This window comes from Scleropages formosus, chromosome 20 (assembly GCF_900964775.1).
Source record: "Scleropages formosus chromosome 20, fSclFor1.1, whole genome shotgun sequence".
Classification (NCBI taxonomy): domain Eukaryota; kingdom Metazoa; phylum Chordata; class Actinopteri; order Osteoglossiformes; family Osteoglossidae; genus Scleropages; species Scleropages formosus.
Genome location: NC_041825.1, coordinates 15,129,957 through 15,150,970, shown reverse-complemented (window position 1 = coordinate 15,150,970; position 21,014 = coordinate 15,129,957). Strand labels below are relative to the sequence as shown.

The window sequence follows — 21,014 nt, the reverse complement described above, 5'->3', positions numbered from 1 at the left end:
TTTTTGTTTTTTACACTTCATAGAGTGACACATGTATTCCCTTTTCCAAGAAGGTTTCCTGCTGATTAGGTTGCAAGAAAACCGTAACTTGAACGTTGAACCCAAAAGAGCTAATTAAACGCTTGTTGCAAACTTGATGAGAACAACTCATTAAAAAACATAAGCGTATTTCGATGCAAGATAACACATCAAGTTATTTATCATAAACTCCAGCTAGAATCATAACAGATACTATTTGCAACAAAAAATAAAAATATTTCAAAAACCATCAAATATGAATGACAATGCCAAATAAGTTTAAGCCCACAATGGTACATTGAGTTTTCAGATGCTTTGAAAAAGTGTGCATTTTTACATTACCATTTTCCTAAAGCCTCCAAAAACATTTTCAGCCTTCCTACTCCCAGTGCATTTCTGTATATATTATAAAATAATTATTGAAAATATTGTGTGTATATATATATATATATATATATATATATTTTTTTTTTTTACATTCTTTCCTAAGTTCAGCTGAACCAGTACAATATATAACACAATACAGATACAGTATAATCTTATGATTGACCTAATTGACAATATATTAAGAACAACTTTATATAGATATATATATATATATTCTGTGTTACAGAATACGAATATAGATATATTCATCTTAGTTCAGTCATAAAAAGCTCTTTGAGTGCCACTGCTAACACACCATATTCCAATAGAAAAGAAAGAGTCAAGAGTGGGCCACATTTCAGCCTCCACTTCAGAGACAACAGATAAAACAATAGGTCGTAACAGCTGGTACAAGAATAAAATAAGAACCTGGAACCGTTTTTATTACCCTTCAGCGGAGAGCGCGAGGCCGGACAGGCGGGTTCGAGCGAGGCGACGTTCGGCCTACGCCGAGCCGCAGGTATGCAGGAGAAAAAAAAAGCAACTCTTTTTGCTACTGCATTAGATAGAAATGCTAAGTCTTCCTGCGTTTAAATTTAATGTATTGCTATCTCATTTATATAAAGCACTATAAAGTGAATATGGGGAGGAGAGCTATTCCAACGGCATTGCTGACAATGCAACGGAAAAAAAGAAGGTAGTCTCTGTAATGCCCACTGCGAGGCCCAGCGTGCTGGATCACTTAATAATAGCGTACGACATTGCAAAATAAGAGCATTTCTTTTCTTTGCATACCTACAATGTGTGTATACATGAAAGAATAAGAACGGTCTTATTGTTTTATTGTGCCTTTTAAAATACACTGTCAGTATTCGAATAGGAAAATACTGTACAAAAAGAGCTCACAGAATAGCTTTCTATAAATATCTGAAGTCTTATAATCAATATATATTTAGCGTCTCGTTGTTTTTGGTCTGTAGTAAACATTGAATTGAGTGGGTTATATGACAACACCATCCACCTTTCTTTTGTACGTCTTTTACATTCATCTTACAGCCAGTCTACAAGGTCAACACACAGCTACAAAAGTTGTCCAAGATTGACCACAAAAAAAAAAGAAAAAAAAAAAAAAATAAGAAAAAAAAAAAAGTTAGTCATGCTCAGGAAAACATATGAACTGTTTTTTCAAACTGATTTTCATTTCACTTTAGATTTGTGTACTTGAACGAAAATCATGCGGAAAAAGTATATTTAACAACAATAATTGTAAGACTGAATTTAAAGCAAAACATTCATAAAAATCAGGCAAATTGGACTGAAACACAGTAGAAACGTCGCACCAGATCAGGCTGTAAAACACACAAGTGCACAGAACTGTTGGCGAAAAGCTCCTCTCTCACGCTCATGAAAAAAGATTGTCGAACACGTTGGAAACATCCCGTCAACGTGAAGCGTGATCCTGCAATAAAACCCGTTTGCTGGTTTTGTTAAGGACGACGGAGTTAAAAGGTGTGCGCCTGACGGGCAGGGGGGACAGTTTCACGTTCCACCTGTACGAATCATCCTGGCTGCATTTCTTTGGAGATTATGAGACATGGTTTCCGTGTCGCACGTGACGACGCAAAACACACACTTGACGGCGTACTTCCGAGTATCCCCGTGACCCGGGTGCGAGGGAAGTGGAGAGCGAACCGTTCGGTCTGAAGTTAAAAAGAAAAAAGCCACACAGACTGGGCATGTTATGTAGCTAGGGGTACCTCACAGAGCACTTTCAAAGCGATGCATACGATAGATCACCATCGAACTAAAATAATAATAATAATAGTAATAATAATAATAATAATAATAATAATAATAATATTGACATCAACAAGAGATAAACAATCTCGAAATTATGTACTGTAGTTACTGGAAAGGAAACGTTTGCACGTAATTTGAAAGAAAAAAAAAAAGAAGAAAAAAAAAAAAAAAACCATGTCACATACACACACAAAGACAATGTACACCGACGTTTCCGAATGAGAGGAACTGTCCTTGAAAATAGCTAACCCGCTCGGATCAATTACGACAGAGGAAATAAAACGAGGAAGTAGGTAGGATACTGAATCAGCAGTCTAATAATAATAATAACAATAGTAATAATAACAATAATAATAATAATAAAAATTTAAAAAGGGAAAAGAAATGCTACAACAGTTCTCAGCCCTGGTAATATCTACAAAGTAAGTAGAGAGAAGATGAAAATGAACATCATTTACAAAAGAAAAAACACTTCAGGAATTAGAATGGCAGGTTCACGACGGAGGCGGTGAACACAGAAAAAAAAAAGGGAAAATAAGTATTTCTTTATATATATATATATATTTATATATATTTATATATCAGCTATCTTTTCTGCTTCTGGTAAAGTGCTGACGACAGAAATCAAAGTAGGTATCAGTGGTGATGTAACGTGAGGTGGGAGGGTGCTACTGAACGAGAGACTCATTGTCCTTTAAACTCTTGAGCGAACGAGGGAAGTGGAGGGAGGGTGGATGGGAGGGTGGGTGGCTGGGTAGGTGGAGGGGTGGCTGTCACTCCCCGGAGGATTTGCGGGTGGAGGGCGCTGGGCTGGGGGGGGGGCCTCACAGGGGCCCGTGCTGGGCTTCGTATTTGGCTAGAATGTTTTTGCAACGGCCCAGCTCCTTCCGTAAGTCTGCTACCTCCTGGCGCAGCGCGGAGTTCTCCTTCTCCAGGAAGCCGGCCCGGATGGCGATCTGGTTCTCCTTCAGCCGCCGGGCGTCCCGCGACCGCTTCGCCGCCATGTTGTTCTTTCTGCGCCTCGCCCAGTATTTGTCGTCCTGCTCAAAATGCGCAAGACAAAAGGTGGAAAAATGTACCAAGTTATATTTGTGTAGGCTTCACGACATCCACGGGGGTACTCGCGGTAAGGACCGCGGTAAATACGTCTTCCCTTTACGTAACTTGCGCTAGAGGGGTTCCGTTTCGGCCAAGCGGGGACCGCGACTTCGGCAAACGCGTTTCGACAAAAAGTCACCGTTATCGTTCGTGTCTTTGAAGGGTGCCGAACTTTACAGCACGCAAAGGAAAAACAAGCGAGACGCAGGTTGCGCAAAATAAATGTGGGTCGATTCGACTAATCACACGGGGTGACGTCACCGCAGAGTGGCCTCCTCCTCCTCCTCTCCAAGTCAGCTGATGTTCCCCGGGCCCTCGGTAATTGCCAAATCAGCTCTGAGCAATATATTTCCGAGTAAAACCCCAGCCCCCGCCTACGGTCGAACAAATTGGAAAGGCAAATCCCTTAATCCTAACCCTGCAGAAGAGGAGCGGCACTAAGTAACAGCGGATTGCCTGGTCAGCCCGAAGATGAGTGGCTGCGCTTGAGCCTCTTAGCCGCCTGTCGCGGGGGCACCGGCCAATGGCGGCGCGCCCGCAACAGGGTCGGACTCGGCAAGGAGCCCGAGGGGCAGCTGGATAAAGCGAGCCGAGGAGGCGGAAACACCATCGCCTTCGCAGCTTTCCCCTCGTTTCCACTTAGGTTTGCGAGCCTCTAATCTCTGCGCATCCTGCACGCGGTGCACGTATTTCGAGCAGACGGAGGATGGCCCGACGCCGAGAGACACGTAACGTGCGTGCATTACCGTCATGACCGCGGCGATCCAAAGAGACTTGCCCCGAGGCGCGCCCCCAGGAACCGGCTCCAAATTACCTTCATGTCGTCGGGAATGAAGACCTTGCGTGCCTTTTTGATCATGGGCTGCGGTTTGAGCTCCTCCTCGGAGAACTTGCGCTTGCGTGGGTCGAAGATCTCCTGGCCCGGTACGCTCGACAGAGCCAGATCGGCCGGGTCGGGCTCGTAGCCCACTGGAACCTGAATGGTCTCTGGGTCAATGGGACTGGGAGTGTTGCGGGATGAGGGCAATACTGTGGAAAGAGTGCGACACAAGCTCAAGCCTTCGCGTTTAGACACCGAAGTTCAAAAAGCACATGACTATAAAGGGTCTGTAACAGCCGCCGAATAATCAGTTAAAAGAATCAATGGGGGAAAAAAGATTGATTGTTAATATGGTGCGAGTTGCAGGAAGGGGATGTCGTTCCACACTTTGCTCGACTGTCTGCTGAACGCAGAGAATGCAGCGGATGCCGTGCAGTACTGCCCGTGTCCAGCAGGGGGCACAACAGACACAAATACGAGCCCGTCAGTTCTCTGGGCAATTAGGAAGGGCCTCATTACGCTCGTTGCCTGGATCAGACTGCCTCTGCAGGGACTCATCGGGGCTCCTGACAGACGCCGAAAACACCTGTAATCAATCATCTCCGGCCACGTTTCGCTCGAGACACTCACTTAGAAAACAGCGGTTGTAGCTGTCGGTTTACGGGGCTCCGGACAAAAGCGCGGGGATTTACAGTCGGGGGAATCCTTCCACGACGCACGGCACCGCGCCAATCGCTTCGGCTTCTTCTCGGTTCTCGAAACGAGTCCGGTTGCATATCACAGCGAACAAAGAGCGCAAGCCGCTCCGTCTGCTGATTCTGCTCTGCGGCCGCCCGGCTCGCTCCTCCTCATCCGAAGGGGGCGCCGGAGCGCCGCCGTCGCACGTGCTCACCTGGGACGGCGGCGCCGCTCTGCGGGGGGCCGACTTTACGGGCGGCGGCACCGAGCCTTTCTCGCTTAACCACCGAATCCCAGTTCGGCCCTCTGGTCTCAGTTAATCGGAATTTGAGGCCTCGAGAACCGCTCCAACCGCACGGACGCCTGTCTTTTTCCACAGTCTAATCAAGTGTGCAGAAGAAGGTTCCGGAAGGGAACATGAGCATCACCGTTCGTCTTATATATAATATATATATATATATTTTTTTATGCACCACAAGCCACTGAATAAAAAAAAAAACGCAATGACCTTGTGAGCGAAATGTGTTTCCTGACACAAAATTTTCCACCATCTTGTAACCTTACAAATATATTAACCAGCAAGATGTCCTCTGGCAACAGACTGAGCAGAAAGCGTCTCCGTCAAAATGGAGCCTCGCTCGCTTCCGTTGCTGCCGCAAGACGGTGAGGCTCAACTGACGTCTCCAGGAAAGCCGTGCCCGTCCTCCGCACGTAGCGCCCTTCCCCCGCAGCGAGCGCTTTCCGGAAAAACGTCGAAAAGCGCAGAGCCGAGGTGCAACTCGAGTTACGGCACCGACGCAAGGACGTGCGAGCGGCGCGCGTGAGCGTTCGCGCAAACGAACGTTACCTGTGAACGCGTAACGCTGCACGGAAGACGCGAGTTAAAATGCGGCTCCACGAACGAGTCCAGTACTGCCGTCGCGACAAATCAGGCGATGGGTTACGGATTGTTTCATACTGCCGGGTAACAACCGGGCCGAACGACGTCGGCTAGCGAAGTGACGTGAGGCGAACCGTATCGGCGGCGCGGCGATGAGCCAACTCCGTCTGAGCTACGTAGGGAAGAACGGGGGCGACGACGCAAGGATGGCAAGGCAGCACGTACGACAGCATGAGAAACACCCTCCGGTCGTTGGGTCAAGGTGCGTCTTGGCGACGCTCGGCGGAAATCGGACAAACGACTCCGATTTGACCGAAAACGAACCACTGCAAAGAGGAATTAATTCTTAACTGAGCGCTTCCCTCAAACAGCGGCTGAAAAAGTAAACGATTCGAGCGCAGAGCTCCAGAGAACGCTACAATAAAGCCGTTCCCTTGAAACGCCGCCCTCGCACCTCGACGGAGGAGCACGTTCCGTGAGCTCCGCCTTTCCTTGGTCCTTATTTCGGGACAGCGAAGCACGGCTTCGGCCCGTCTCCGGCCCCTCGTCGGCGCCGCAAGGCCACGTGGACCGTTTTACCTGCTGCGGGCCGGAGCGTCGGCCACCTCGGTGGAAAGAGAACGAAGCGAAAGGGAGAAACGTAGGCTGAGCACCGCTCTTACGCTACCGCGGCAGACTGTAAAGCAAGAGGGAGAAAGGAATGGCGCGCTCTAACGCAGGGGGCCGAGCAGCACGGGAACGGGCGCCGAGGGCCGCTCGCGGGAAAGAGGCCACCGCAGCGAGGTGCCGTGAGCGGCGTCCGCCCCGGTCGCGCCCAGACCCTCGCCCTCCAAAGCCCCACGGCGGGAAAGGGGCGGCCGCCTCGCACGTCGACTCGTCCCCCCCGTCTCCTTCCGCGGGTGCCGAACTGCCCCGAGGCGAGCGCGTCGGTGCCGGCTGAGGCCAAGCTTTAATGCGAGCGCGACAGGTTATGTTGGAAAGGCTTAGCCAGCTGACCCGGCGGCGCTTATTAATTCCCCCGGAGCGACGGGCGCAGCGGCGCCGGGCACTGAATTGCGGTGCACGCCGGGAGTGCACCGAGTTTGAACTCCTCACAGGATGCTCAACCTTCCTCCCAGGCGGCGGCGCGCTGCCAAGCCCCCCTCTTCCCACAAACGCGGGACCACGGCAATCGCCCCCGCTCCCCGGCCCCGTCCGCACGAGCGAGCGGCGCGCTCTCGGCGCGCTCTCGGCGGCCCCCGAAACGCACGCGCGACTTGCTCTCCGCTAATCACTCCATCAATTCCGCCTAAAACATTTCAAGGGGAAGCGGGGAAAAAAAGCATCCGCAATAGATTTACAAACAAGTTAAAACATTCTCGGGGATCCTTTTCGACCTACCCTCGTACTTCCCGTTTGCTGAAGCGGCAAATGTCTTTATGAATCAGTATCAAGGATCAAATTCCAGAGATATTTCCTATTTTGGGCCAGTTTCATCAAGTGGTATTCAACACTAAGACTCAGGAACAATTTGGTAACCAAGGCCAGTTCATTACATAAGTACAATTTTAAGAATTAACTACAGTTCACGCCTAATGATTTTTACTTTGCCTGCCAATTACGTAACACGATTCGACAACTTGGATTAGAAGCTTCGTACACTGGCTGTCGATGGAGGCGTCTATAACTACTGTATATCATTCTCTATATTTTTAAGGAGTCGTCAATAAAAAATCTCAACTAAAAAAATTAACCTTCTTTGGTGAGAAGCACCGGTCTTTAATGAGGTTAAAAACAATCCCTTCCATGTCTCACAGAGTGACTGGTCTTTTTGTCTTTCCATTTTTGAAGGTTATAATACACAGTTAAAATAATCGTAAGAGTTGAATCAATGGTCATTGAACATTTCGTGGGCCCTGGTCTTGACCTAAGTCCCAGGCGCATGTCGCTTTCTGCTCGTAATTAATAAAGACCGATTGGCCTTCGTTCATTTCCGTCCACAGACGGACACACGTTGACATTTCTGTCTCTTTAAAATTACCATTAAAATAACCAAATGCTGTTGTGATTGTGTGGGGGTGTGGTGGCACAGTGGGTTGGACCGCAGTCCTGCTCTTCGGTGGGTCTGGGGTTCGAGTCCCGCTTGGGGTGCCTTGCGACGGACTGGCGTCCCGTCCTGGGTGTGTCCCCTCCCCCTCCGGCCTTACGCCCTGTGTTGCCGGGTTAGGCTCCGGTTCCCCGTGACCCTGTATGGGACAAGCGGTTCAGAAAGTGCGTGCGTGCGTGTGTGTTGTGATTGTATTACTTGGCTGATCAACAAACTATTTAATCATTCCTCAAGCATTAAAGTAACCGATTACCCTAAAGCAACGTACATACACGGTACGTATTTATTGGGTTGTGTTAAAGGCTGGCAAATCACATCAGGAAAAGGTGGATTTGAGTGCACCGCCGAGCGGCCCCAACGCACTGGGAACGGGTTTCTAAAAGAGCCTGCATCTTGTAAGCAGCGACAGACGTGGTTGTGAGCTACAGTAATTAAACGGAATTAATTAAAGGGTGTGTTGGATGGAAATCCAGCACACACAACGTGCCACCATGCTGGGAAACACCACACTGCTTATTAGGCATAAATCTTAAATAATTCTTCTTTACGGTCACAGAAACATATGAACAAACCAGGTTTGCTTGAGACTTTCGCGTCTGCAGCTGTGTCTCCTTTTCTTAATGTAACGCACGAATTGCACTTTTGCCGAGATGTGCGTCGCTTTGGACAAAAGCGTCCGCTAAACGAAAAAATGTATTAGTAAATGTAAACTAAATGACTGGAGTGGGAAAAGAGCAACGATAAGCGAAGGCCAGTAACGTTCTGCGCGACATTTCGTGCAGCGGGTAACAAAAAAAAAGATGTTCTTGTTTTGCTGGTGTGATTATGATCATTTCTTGTCACGATCATATTTGGAAGAGACCGAGCGCTCATGTTACAGAACCGCGGCTCCATGCGCTCGCTTGTTGACCCCCCCCCGGATTGCTTCCGAAAGAGGGTCAGCCGAATGCGCGCCCGTTTGAATGTGACGGAAGCGAAGCAGATGGGTGAGGGCATGTTTTGCGCGGCGTGCATCTACACGTGACACGGGCCCATCTTTGGCACAGCCAGAGCGCCAGGTGAAGGAATGCTGCCTTCCGTGGGGCACCGCCTCTATTAGGGTGTCGGTGAGGAACTTGGAGCAGCAGAGCAATTGCCAAAATGCATGGCAATATAAGTAAACTTTAAAAAACGCAAACTACCTCCCGAAGCGTTGCTTTTCAGTTTCTTTTTTTTTTTTTTTTTTTTTTGTTTTTTTTTCCGGGCTTTGTTTGTTCTCTCTTTATTTCGTCGCTTCCTTCAAAAATCTCAGAACGAGAAGTTAATCTCCCAACATTTTTTTGCGGTCTCCTGCGGCCCTTTCGTTCCAGCGAATGTCCATTTCGCGCGGCGACGAATTGAGCGCAGCTCGTCGGCAGTTGTGCAGATGTTTAAAGAAGAAAAAAAAAAAAAAGTGGCGGCAAACGCTGTGCTGGAGAACGACGGCCGCGTTATCTCCCGCATCGTGCACCCGGGACATGTGAGCCGCGGCCACCGGCTGGAGCTCAGAGCAGCCAGCAGCGCCGCGCTCACGTGAACGGAGCACGGCTCCGGGAATGTGACTGCCGCCAGAGTACAGCGTGTACCTAGAGCAACTAGATCTCATGCCGTGACAAGCGCCGTTGGCAGCGCGTGCTGCACACGGCGCCTCCATGTGTCCGTCACGTGATGCTGCAGGCCGCCGCAGGCCGAGCCCATTTCACGTGAGAAGTAATGTGAGAAGTAATGTGCGAGGGATGGGCGGCCGGGCGGGCAATGGGGAAGAAAAACAGCCGAGAGAGGAAATGAGGAGGAAAGACGGAGGAAGGAGGGAAGCGGCGGCGGAACACCTGCACATCTGCTGCTGGAACCGAATACCAAATACCGAATCCTACATCCCGATGCCCGTCTTTGCTAAACCTGCTGGGAAGAGGCTGCCTGCTCAGACGTGATATTGAGACACATTTCATTTATGAGCAACTTGCTTTGCTCACCTGTGACCCGTGTGAATAATTACACCGTAAGCGTAACGCGTGATGTTTGCACGATTGACTTCTGCAGAGCTCTTTTTCCGAATATATACCCTCAAAGAAAAGTTATACTTTGGGATCTCAGAATTCCCACAACTCGCAGGCAATTAATCGGAGGACAGCCCGTGTGATATTTATTTTGTAAAACTTTTTAAAAAAAAAAAAAAACGGAACGGTCCCTGAACCAAAGCACGCAGGCATCCAGAAAAACAAAGGCTGAAAATATGTGCAGAGACACAAAAGCGCACTCCACCTCTTGGCTTTTCCCCACTCGCACAATAACTTTTTCCTCAGAACAAAAAGTGCAGGCAACCTGCTAAAATTCATTTTTGGGGGGGAACCGAAGGCAGAACGCCTCAAGGTACGAATGAGGTTTTCCGAAAACGAGAACCGCTTTCTCGCTCGCTTTCTGCACTTTGACCTGTGAGCGCCCATCATCCGAGCGCCGTCCTCGGGCTACGAGCCTCGCCGTGTTCTGTAAGCTGGCTCGGGGAGACGAACGGCGCCACTAAACACGCAGCTAGTGTTCATCGTGCACTTTCGCATCACACCACGAGCGAAGACCACAGCCGCGGGGAGCCACCGACTGAGCAACGAGGCACGGCGTCAGTATCCCCGTGCGCGTCAGATGTAGAGCCATCAGATGTAGAGCCATCAGATGTAGAGGTATCGGCAGCGGCCCCACCGCGAGCTTCTGGCCATCGTCACATTCGGGTGCGCACCGTCAACACTGTCAACAGCTTAACAGGGGACAGTGCTGCCGCGGCTCAGTTTTGTCAACTAAAGCTTGGAACGGCAGCAGATGAACGTCATCTGTGCAGGAACGCGACTTTTTCCACAGAGGACACCGAAATGCAAGCGGAAGACGCGACGATCGATGCAGGAGCGCCGACTGAGTCCATGACACCTAATGCACTTCAGATCATCCGTGCTTTGCTTTGCAAAGTTATTCCGTGTCACCGATACACCGCGGTGCCTTATCAGTGGAAAGAACTGTACTTCTGCCCTCGGGTCAACAAAGTCATATGAAAATGTGCCGAAGTCGACGAGATAATGTTTTTGATATTTCCTGCACGTTCTTCTGGTCATATTGCGCACAATTAGCGAGGTGCGAAAATGCACCGCAACTGTGCTGCCTTTGTTATTCTGTCCCTTAATTAAGATTCTCAATGAGAGCTCATCATGTCCAGCTGGACAGCAGACAATTCCGGAAGCCTCCGTTTCCATAGCCCCCATCTACTGAACTGGCTGCCCTTTCACATTTCATTGTTATACGCAGTGTCCATAATTCATTATCATGGATGGTGTACAGTGATTTATGAAAGGATGCTGCGGGGGAAAATTCCAACGAAAGGATTTGATGAGAAACCACACGACCAAAAATATGCAGAAAAAGCTCATGAGGAAAATATTGTAAAGGTAGGGCATAATCGTGCAGTATAAAAGACCGCACACAAATCACTTTTTTCCACATCTCACTTAGAACATGAATGTGCAAAGCAGATTTTCTCTTTTGCGCAAGTGTAAAATCGAGTTCAATATTTTTCCACGTGTTTTTTTGCACACAGGCGCATAATGCTGCAAGATTCGCATTATCGAAGTGTGTTTTTATCCTAAAAATTAACAGCGGTATGGTCTGTGTCAGCATGCAGCCTGTGTTTCAACATGACGTAATTAAGGCAAAATATTTTCTGGAATTGACAAAGCAGATGGAGCACACACTGAGGATGCATCATGCTTGTCTGGCCTTCCACAGCGCGCAGTAAATCCCAGCACACACACACACACACACACACACACAGAGAGAGAGAGAGAGAGAGAGAGAGAGAGAGACAGAGAGAGAGACAGAGAGAGAGAGAGGCAGGTGCCAAGTGCTCTGGCGCACATACTGTATCTACTGGAGGAAACGCTACGCCTGTCTGTTCAGGACTCCACCCTTGACATTTTAAAGTGCCCATGTGCCTCCTTCAAGCTGGAGCCCGGTCCTCCATCTGCGATGTGCATCCATCCCTCCCAGGCCACCCCACCCACACGCCCACCCACCCCCCCCCCTGGCAAATTATTAGTGACCGTCACAGAGCCACGAGTCGAGCGCGCCCTACCTGATCTGCCGGGACTGTGCAGGCAGTTCTGCGGCACCATGGGCGTGTGAATGGAGGTGGTGGCTCGGTTGCTGAGGTCGATGACGGACGGCACCGGCGGCGGGGGCGCCTGCTGCTGGAGGGCCGGCTGCGGGTGCTGGTTCTGCTCGTGCTGGGACGGGCTGGAGGGGATGCCGTTTTCAGACAGGAACTCCTCAAGGTCCATGTACTCCAACTGAAAGCTGTCGCCATCGTAAGGCAAAGTCTTGTCCCAGAGCGTGGGGCCCAAGAAAGCGGACTGCGGAGCGTTGCCGTCCTCGTCCAACTTCTTCTCCTTCTCCTTCTCCTTGCCGAACCCTGCGGAAGGGGGGTTAGAGAGAGTCCGCTTACAAACGCACGCGAGCGCACACGCAGAGGCGCGCGAAGGATGACGCCTGGAGGCTGCGATGAGGCGCACGTTCGGTTCCATTATTCTCCGCGGCCGGGAGCGCCCCGCGCTGCAGCCCCACTACTCCCGTGTGCGCCACGCGCTCGCGCTCGCGCAGCGGGCAGCGGCCCCTGCACCGGGCGGGCGGACAACAATGCGGAGCGCGATCATTGGCGGTTCGCGGTTCCCGGAGCGCGGAGCGCGGAGCGCAGCCCCCTCTCTCTCTCTCTCTCCGCACCGCCGCCGGCGCCAGCAGTGCCCCGGAGTGCGCGAGCCGAGGCAGGCGGGCCACGCTGGTCGGAGCGCTTACTTAGCCATGGCATTCCACACCAGCACAGTGACAGTGAGTGTGGGAGTGTGAAACAACTGACTGTGTGTGTGAGCGAGAGCAGCTCCGGTGCAGCGCACACGCACAGAACCCTCACACACAGCAAACCACCACGTCCACCGCCTGCGCTCCATCATCATCCTCATCGCATCACACGATGACACACATCATCATGATCATGACAGCTTTCCTCCGACCGGCGACCGCGTTCATACACCGTGTCAGACAGCGTCGACAACATGATGATCATGCATACACTTGTAACGACAAATAATATTATAAATCACACCAGGTAGGCAGCCGTCACATCATCATGATCATCATGTATCGGAAAACGGAAATTAATTATTAGTATTATAATAATATAATTCTACGGTTGCACAGTGCACATCTTTTGCTTCCGTGCAAGATATTATTCATTAATTCAGATGTTATCATATATTTCAATTCGAAACTGAAATCAAGTTCAGGTGGTGCAGCCCGGCGGTATTCTCCTCGACGTTTGCCCGGTCCCGGATAGATGCACATGTCACACACGCTGCTGGCCATTTTATTTCTGTGTGCTTAGACTGAGAGTAGCTCGATAGCGTCGGAGGACGAGTGCTTACCTTCTTCGTGGTGCAGGGGGAGCTTCATTGGGTTTTCCAGAAGGGATTTGAGCACGCCGTGAGTCGGAGGTAGGAAAGTTGGGTTTATTGGGAGAGGTCTCGACATTTTCTCCATGGCTCCGAGTGGAACAAAATCTTGTATTTCCGACAGCACAAAAAAAGTAATAAAAATGTAACAAAAAATGCAAAAGGAAAAAAAAAATGTCGAAGGACTGAAAGTAGGAGCAATTTCCCTCGAAAAACTGTTATTATTGTTATATGGTGTACGTTCTCGGGGACTGTGGGACCGTACGGCGCTACGTTGGGCAGACGGCGGCACTGGATGTACAGATGGAGCCGCAGCGCTCAAGTGGCTCCAGATTCCATGTGTGGAGACTGACAGCTGTGACGTCAACGGAGGGCGGGGCCAGACCGCCCACATTTCTCGACGAATGTGTTGTTTCTAGACACCTCCTCGTCCCGCAGGCATGCATGGTGCGGCTTCATTATTATTATTATTATTATTATTATTATTATTATTATTATTATTATTTCTGTTGTTGTTTTCGTCAGTTCATGTATGCAGGGCATTTGTTTCTGGTGATGCCTTATGCCTGACTCTAAATCTACAACCGTAGGATGCTGTGATTCTAGATATTATTATTATGCGTTAACAATGCTACAACACACATGATGGAGAAGGCGCAATATAAGAAAAATTTGAGAAGCGAAGAGTCTGTTTTCGGAACTGTTTATCAGGGAGGTTCAGCCATGTAATCATGTGTTTAGTCCAGACAGGTTTTCAGACGGTCACCACATCACCACAGGCTGAGAGGTTTTTCGTGCACATGGTGACACACGTGGCGCGAGTTCGAGCGAGAGCAGCGCTAAGCCAGGGGAGCGCCGAACACGCCGAGGCTGTCGCGTGCGCTGAGCGCATTTCATTCTGATTGGTCAATAACTATCACGTGCTTTTACAGAGCCAGGTAAAAGCACGTAGCATTTATTTTTCGTCAGCATCGCAGTTTACTCATAAATAGTTGGCTTTCCACTGAAAAAACAAAAAAGTCCTGTGTGCAGTTTTTATATGGCATGTGTATATATATATATATATATATATATATATGTAAGACTGTCGCCCGTCCGCGACAAAGGCTAAACATGAACAACGGAAAAACAAAAAAACCCAAGAAGCTCTGTCTGAGGCGGGTCACTCCGCCGCCGTCACGCGTTCTCCGCACGGACGAGCGGCGCGCGGGCGGGCGGGCGGTGGGAAACGGGGCGGTCACGTGACGCCGCGCTGACCTACTTTTGTCCAATTGCAGCGCAACGGCGCCGTCGCGAGCCTCCCCTGATCCGCAGCCGTGTCACATTGAATCTCATGTGTTCCTGGCGGAAAGAAAAACAGCCGAGCGGCTGCCCAGAGAAAGTCCGCCCGCCTCGCGTGTGCTGTTAAAAATAAGCTTCTTAATTTTTGTGGTAGGGGCTGGCTGACTCATAATTAGTGAGGAAAGGAGAGTTTTGACTTCGGTTTTCAAATTACTTGCTCCTTAAATTAATTCATATCTAAATATGAATTGACAGAGAGAGGGTATGCAAAAAATAAGAAAAGTCAACACAAAATGTCTTCGGTTTTTTTTTTGCCTGTTGTTGCTTTCTGTCATTATCTTCTCAGTTCTATACATCCTTGGCAACGGCGGTTGCTAAAGCAAAGGCGCCCTTGTTGTGACGACCTGTTCTGAAAGTAGGACATCCATCAGCCTCACCTACACGACTTGTCAAATACCGTACTGAGAAAGAAAGGCAAATGTTGGCCAAAAGCAGTCACTTAAACTGCTCGGTCAAGTCGCTGGAGTATGTGCTTAAGTTCTTTTTATCCCGCGCTCATTATTTGTTCCTAAAAGGCCTTGCCTCAAAGGAGCTGAGCCGCCATTCCTATTTTGAAATGCTCCATGTCCAAGACAAGTCGGACCTCAAACCCTAGCCTGCACGGTCTCGCACGTCACACACTAATTTTCTAAGTAAAAAATGTCATACGTTCTTATACGTGCACAAATATGCCGTTTCGTATCCTTCGAATAGTTCACTTTTGCCGAATACGTCCTCAGTTATGCGTTTAGCGACGCTTTTTCCAAGGCAAGGTGACGTACAACTCGGAGTACATAAAAGTGCATTCAGCAACAGACAAAGAGCTTTAGACACAAACACCGGATTGTCTGAGCACAGCTTGTTTTTCGCATTCTGCCGTTTTACTGATAATTCCTGATGATTACTGGTGCTATAAGTGTTATTTGGATACTATGCAGCCCTAACCCTAACTGAACACTGTTTAATTTGTTGTGGGACATCACTGACACAAGAGAGGCGGAAAAACGTTTACGGTCAAGGAACAATGGCAGTTTCTTGTGTTGGTGGTATGTAAAGGCCATGTGGAAAATACGATTAGCATGTGTACGAGTGGCCTACATTTTCCAGCCTGTTACGCATTAGGTTTATCCTCCGGTGACCCCTCTGCCGTTTCCCTGCCCCCATCCCTTTCTTTCAGCACACACCTCGCTAAGACTCCAAAAGAAAACCACCTCGATTTGGCACCGTCATCTGGTAACAGCTGGCGCTCTAAAACTGCCTTGAAACTTTATAGCATCGTACAGTACAAGGACGTAAAAGAAATCGTTTGGTGGGTAGGGACTGGCCGATGAATGTGTTTCTGTCTGTGCGTGAGCCTGTTCTGAGGCATCTTCTCATTCCACGTGACTCATTTACATTCAGTGCATTAATTCGCCCAAAGTACGACGTCCTCCAGTAACGACACTCCTCATTGTTTTAATTCCAGCTAAAAACAACACCCATCCTCACATTCTCATTTTTTTAGTTTTCCAACAAGCAGCTTCAGCGGCAAGTCTTATTTTGTTTTGAAGGTGACCAAGATCAACACAAGATTCTAGAAACAACAGAGCACATGAACCCTGACTCTTAAATGTGTTTAAATGACATTTAAAAACGTTGAATTTTTCTGTAATACCTGTTACTATTATTGATACATACAGCATTAACATTATTTGTCTAACGTAAATCCCTTAGACTTACAGTAACATATCTGCACATTTAAGAAAATTTTCTCACATGCCACAATGGCACCTGAAATTTCTGATGTATAGGATCTTCAGTATGAAAATATCAAATGTATCAGATTAATTACAGAATACGGTTTGGTCATGGAAACTGAGCATGTTTATAATTTAAAATTTACCCCATTCGGTGAAATTCATTGACACCCTACCAGTGTTTTTTTACTACTGTGCAGGACAAACCCAGTCCAAAGATAAAGTCTGATTTCAAAGTGCCTTTAAATCTTATTTTTGGAACAAATCACAGTTTTTTAACTCTAATGGTAATATCCTTACTGTTATATCTGAAAAATGTTTTTTTTTTTTTTTTAATTCTTTTATTACCATGTCCTGGTCAGGGACAGAGCAGTTAAGCAAATAAAAAAGTATCAAATCTAAGGACATCATCAATCAGAAATTATGAATGTAATTAATTATAAAAAGCACCAGCCCATATATGAATTATTAAAAATCCCCCTCTTTTATTTTATGGTTTTGTTATTTGACAAGTACTGGTGAAGTATTTAGTCTATCTTCCTTTCCTCAAGTCATTTTTCACATTCAGCAGGTTACTTCCTGGAATGACTGCTGTGCTGTTGCCTTCGCTGAGTTCATTAATAAGTAGTTCTGTAAAATCTTAACTTGCATTTATACCACTTCATGTAAATTGGTTAAGCGTCTACTGCAAAACCAGATGTCTTTTTGTTGCCATAATAAACAGTGCTTCATATTAAATATTAAACAAACATTTAATATGTCTTTATGTCTGCATGGCTTCCTGCAGTGATATTTTAACCGGAAAGGTTTTTTTGAGGTTAAAACTCGAGGGCTCATGGGGCTATAAGAAGAATTTGTAGCAGAGCCAAGTTTTATTAATATCACTGGTAAACATGTGAAAACGGCGTGATTTCTTTCAAAACACTATTCATTTTGGTATTTCATTATCTTCTTTATGTTACTGTGTCACTTCAGGTTAATAAATGTTCTCCAAAGAAGTTGTATTTTACAGAGTTTGCAGTATTAACTACTTGTACATGTAGTTTTGACAGAAATGAGATACAGAATATTAGACAATAATCTTGAAGTTGAACTTTCTCATTTGTTAGATAATTCATCTTCATTGTAAAAAGCCCCAGTTATCTTTTCATGTTGCAAATAGAGGGCTTGGTTCATGTTCCCGTTATGCCCATTTTCACAATTATCTTTATTGTGTTCACTTGATGATGTGTGTCCTACATCATTTCAAACCGTAACTTGGGGTTACTGGGAAGTGGAGTGCACTTAGAAAGCAGGTCACAACAAAACCACTGTGCTACTGACAGAGCCCTGGAGGATGCTCATTTGGGCTTACTGTAACAAACATTTAGCAACGGTGCCACGGTAAGATAGATGCACAGATACACATTCCAGCATCCTTCCAAGGGAAACATGAGAAGAACACCTGCCCAGGAAAACGCAAGCTGTTGTATCAATCAGACATGAGGAAAAAAACCACGCATGTCCCATTGCTTGCATATTCAGATACCAGCAGAACAAAAGCTTACATTGTACCTGTCAACAATATCTATGGCACCGGTATCATATCATGTTCTTGTTTCATATTTTATTAATTGGTTTACTTGTAGCTGTAGCTGGACTCTTGGTTAAATGCCTACATCATACTCAATGGTCTAGACAGAAAGTCATATAAAGTTTGATTCAAATCAATGTTATCCTAACCAAGGTGTCATACTCAATTCATGTTGAGTTATGTGTCAGCTGGTTTTCAGTGTAACCCATCCCCCCGGCTATTCCAGTTACAGTTACAAAAATGATCTCACTATTAATCAGTGTTTTTTTGGAGCTGTAGCATGTAACACTAAATAGCTACCGCTTTTCAAATACTCAGCTTCTATAACATCTAAAAAGGATATAAAAGGTTGGGGCAGCTGATAATGTAGTGGTTAGTGTTGCTTCTTTTTTTTTTTAGGTCTGAAGGTTGCTGATTCAAATCTCACCTACTGCTACAGTACCCTAGAGGAAAGTATTTACCATAAATTGCTCCACTGAAACTACCCTACTGTACAAGTGGCTGAATAGTTGCCGGGAGCTTAACATTGTATGTCGCCTTTTGAGAAAAGCGTAGAAGATAAAATCTAGAAGTCTTAGAATGGTGAACCCAATGAAATGTTGTAGTCCTAAACGTTTTTTGTTGACGGTTCATTCACAGCTGTCACTCTGTTGGCAGTTCAAACTAGATACAAATATTATGTGCGTAGTTTATATACTGTCAAAAACATCGCTGAATTATCATTTTCATCCACTCTGTGTCCTCCATGATATCGTCAACGTAATGACCTGATAGAGAATAAATCTCAGTTCAGAGTTTGCTAAAGATTAAATTGGAAGACAGCTTCATCAAAGATGAATTAATTATCTATACAGTGCGTGCTTATATGACATGCAAAACTCCAAATATTTATAGGACAATCATCACAGGCTAAAGGGCTTCCAAAGGTATTTGAATATATGTGATTTTCCACTAAGGGGGGCGGGGTGGTGCAGTGGGTTGGACCAGGTCCTGCTCTCCGGTGGGTCTGGGGTTCGAGTCCCGCTTGAGGTGCCTTGTGACGTACTGGCGTCCCGTCCTGGGTGTGTCCCCTCCCCCTCCGGCCCTACGCCCTGTGTTGCCGGTTAGGCTCCGGTTTCCTGCGACCCTGTATGGGACAAGCGCTTCAGAAAATGTGTGTGTGTGTGTGTGTGTGTGTGTGTGTGTGTGAGATTTTCCACTCCAGTGTACAAGTATTGGTTGTCAGTAGCAGCAATGTGGGGGTTTCACTGCTGCATGACCAAAGATAATGCAACATAAGTGGATGATATCAGAGATTGCTCTCCAGAGATGCTCATTATTGTATAGGACAAATGTCAGGGATGTCATGCTGTTTTCTTAACCTGTACTGACCTTTTATTTTCAGGCAAGCCATGACCATGTTAATATAATACACATAAGTAAGGGCCTTTAAGCCAATTCTAAAACACATTTTTGTTATTGTTGTTTTCATTTTCCCATGTTTGAAATAGAAGCTCTTATGAGAAAATTAATAAGGTGATGCTGGTAAAAAAAAAAAAAAAAGTCAGTGAAAAAAATACTTACACCGCTGGGTAAATATTTACATGAAGGTGCTTCTCAGAAAAGGAAAGAATGATGTATGTAAAATGTGTATAGTATATAGACAACAGTTAACGACTAGGACCCGTGACCAGAAGAGTGCCAGAGTTTACACAGGTTCGCTCCCCAGCGTAGTCTCGAGCGAGGTGCCGTACCTCATCGGCTTTCTTCACGTATGCGAAATATTGAACAGCAACGCATGCATCGGCTGAGCAAATAGGTACCTTCGTGCAAATCCGGAGGTACTGCCCATTAGGGAGCTGAGCAGCCTCAAGCTGTGTTATTCCTGTCTGAGAAGCGAAACACCCTACAAGTGACGTCTCGTCACCCGAGTCCCCGTCAGAGAAGCAGAAGGCAGCTTTGTGAGGTGCCGCACACGGTGTTTTCGTGCCGCGCAGCCACGGCCTGTGGAGGCACGTCCCCCGAGCGCAGCTCAAAGTGGAGGCTGGGCGGCGAGCGGGTACGCCGGAGATGCGCAGGCGCCCGCAGCTGTTCTCAGCCTTGGAGGGAAAAAGGATCAGATGACTTATCTACTGTATGCATTCTGCCCCCCTCAACCTCTCCTTCTCTGCGCCTCCACATCCAAAGCGAAGCGGTTTTCAGCAAACAATGGCACAGGTTCAAATGATGAATTCAGCCTTTTTCAGCTTTGTTCGTCCTGAAGGCTGCTCGCACAGAAGCATTCAATAAATCACGGGGTCACATTCATCTTATGTAGGAGCCTTAGAGGCTTTTCCATGTACATTCTAAAAGAGGAACTGGCAGCCCGGTGTGCACATAACCTCAGTTCACCTATTGTTGAGTTAAAACTGAGTTGGATGTACAACTTTATTCAGTGTAGTAGAAGAAACTTGCTGCTTGTGCTGGATCGTAGCCCCAGCGCAGCTAGGAGCGCAATGCGCTACAGCAGAGGCAGCACGGAAAGTGGTTCGGTGTGCAATGCATTCTGGCCGTGAGGTTTTCTTTAGGGATTTGAAAGGGTTTCAAAGATGTGTTTAGTGGCTTTCTCATGCAGGAATTCTGAGCAGCCGCAGACCTCGGTTTACTGGAACACCTCAGACTTGTTCTTCCTGCAACCTGGCTCATCGCTATCCAGTGTGATGCGAAGCATTTTTATTTGTCCTTTTCCCCATTCCTCTTCCCCGTTTGATAGAACCATGGTAAGAGGAAGAAAAAGTCGTGTAAAGGAAAGGGGGTTGCCATGGTAAGGAACAGGGTGAACCTGTTCAGACAAAGGATTCTAAGGCCACATAATTAGATGTTCTCAGTGACTTATGATGACACCCAGCAGAGACAAGAAAATCAATATCCCAAGAAAGGAAAAATTCTGTCTGAGGACAAGGAGATCCAGTATTCCAAAATAAGGTTTTATTATGATCCTTCACACTTCAACCGGCTTCACTCAGGTTTAAAGAGTAACTGAGCGACCTAAGCACTGAAAAATCAATTAATACGGTGGCATGTTTGTTCTTGTGGAGTTAAGTTGTTCCATTTCCCATTTCATGGGAATCAGTGAAGTTGTTTATTGAAACTCTAAGAAACCACAAAATAAGAAAAGCGCAT

At 47.1% G+C, this 21,014-nt stretch overlaps 1 protein-coding gene across 2 annotated transcripts; it reads right to left on the bottom strand.

The window, feature by feature from the left end:
* Positions 1 to 664: 664 nt before the first annotated feature.
* hlfb (HLF transcription factor, PAR bZIP family member b) lies at positions 665 to 13,533 on the bottom strand. 2 transcript variants are annotated; one of them, XM_029246964.1, is made up of 4 exons: positions 13,218 to 13,533; positions 11,876 to 12,211; positions 4,097 to 4,311; positions 665 to 3,227 (listed from the first exon to the last, which is right to left on the bottom strand). In XM_029246964.1, the coding sequence occupies exons 1-4, from the start codon at positions 13,330 to 13,332 to the stop codon at positions 3,009 to 3,011; spliced, it is 885 nt and encodes a 294-aa protein (XP_029102797.1). In that variant the 5' UTR covers positions 13,333 to 13,533; the 3' UTR covers positions 665 to 3,008. The 2 variants fall into 2 exon arrangements, with proteins under 2 accessions (XP_029102797.1, XP_029102798.1); XM_029246965.1 differs by having other exon boundaries at positions 665 to 3,224.
* Positions 13,534 to 21,014: the final 7,481 nt, after the last annotated feature.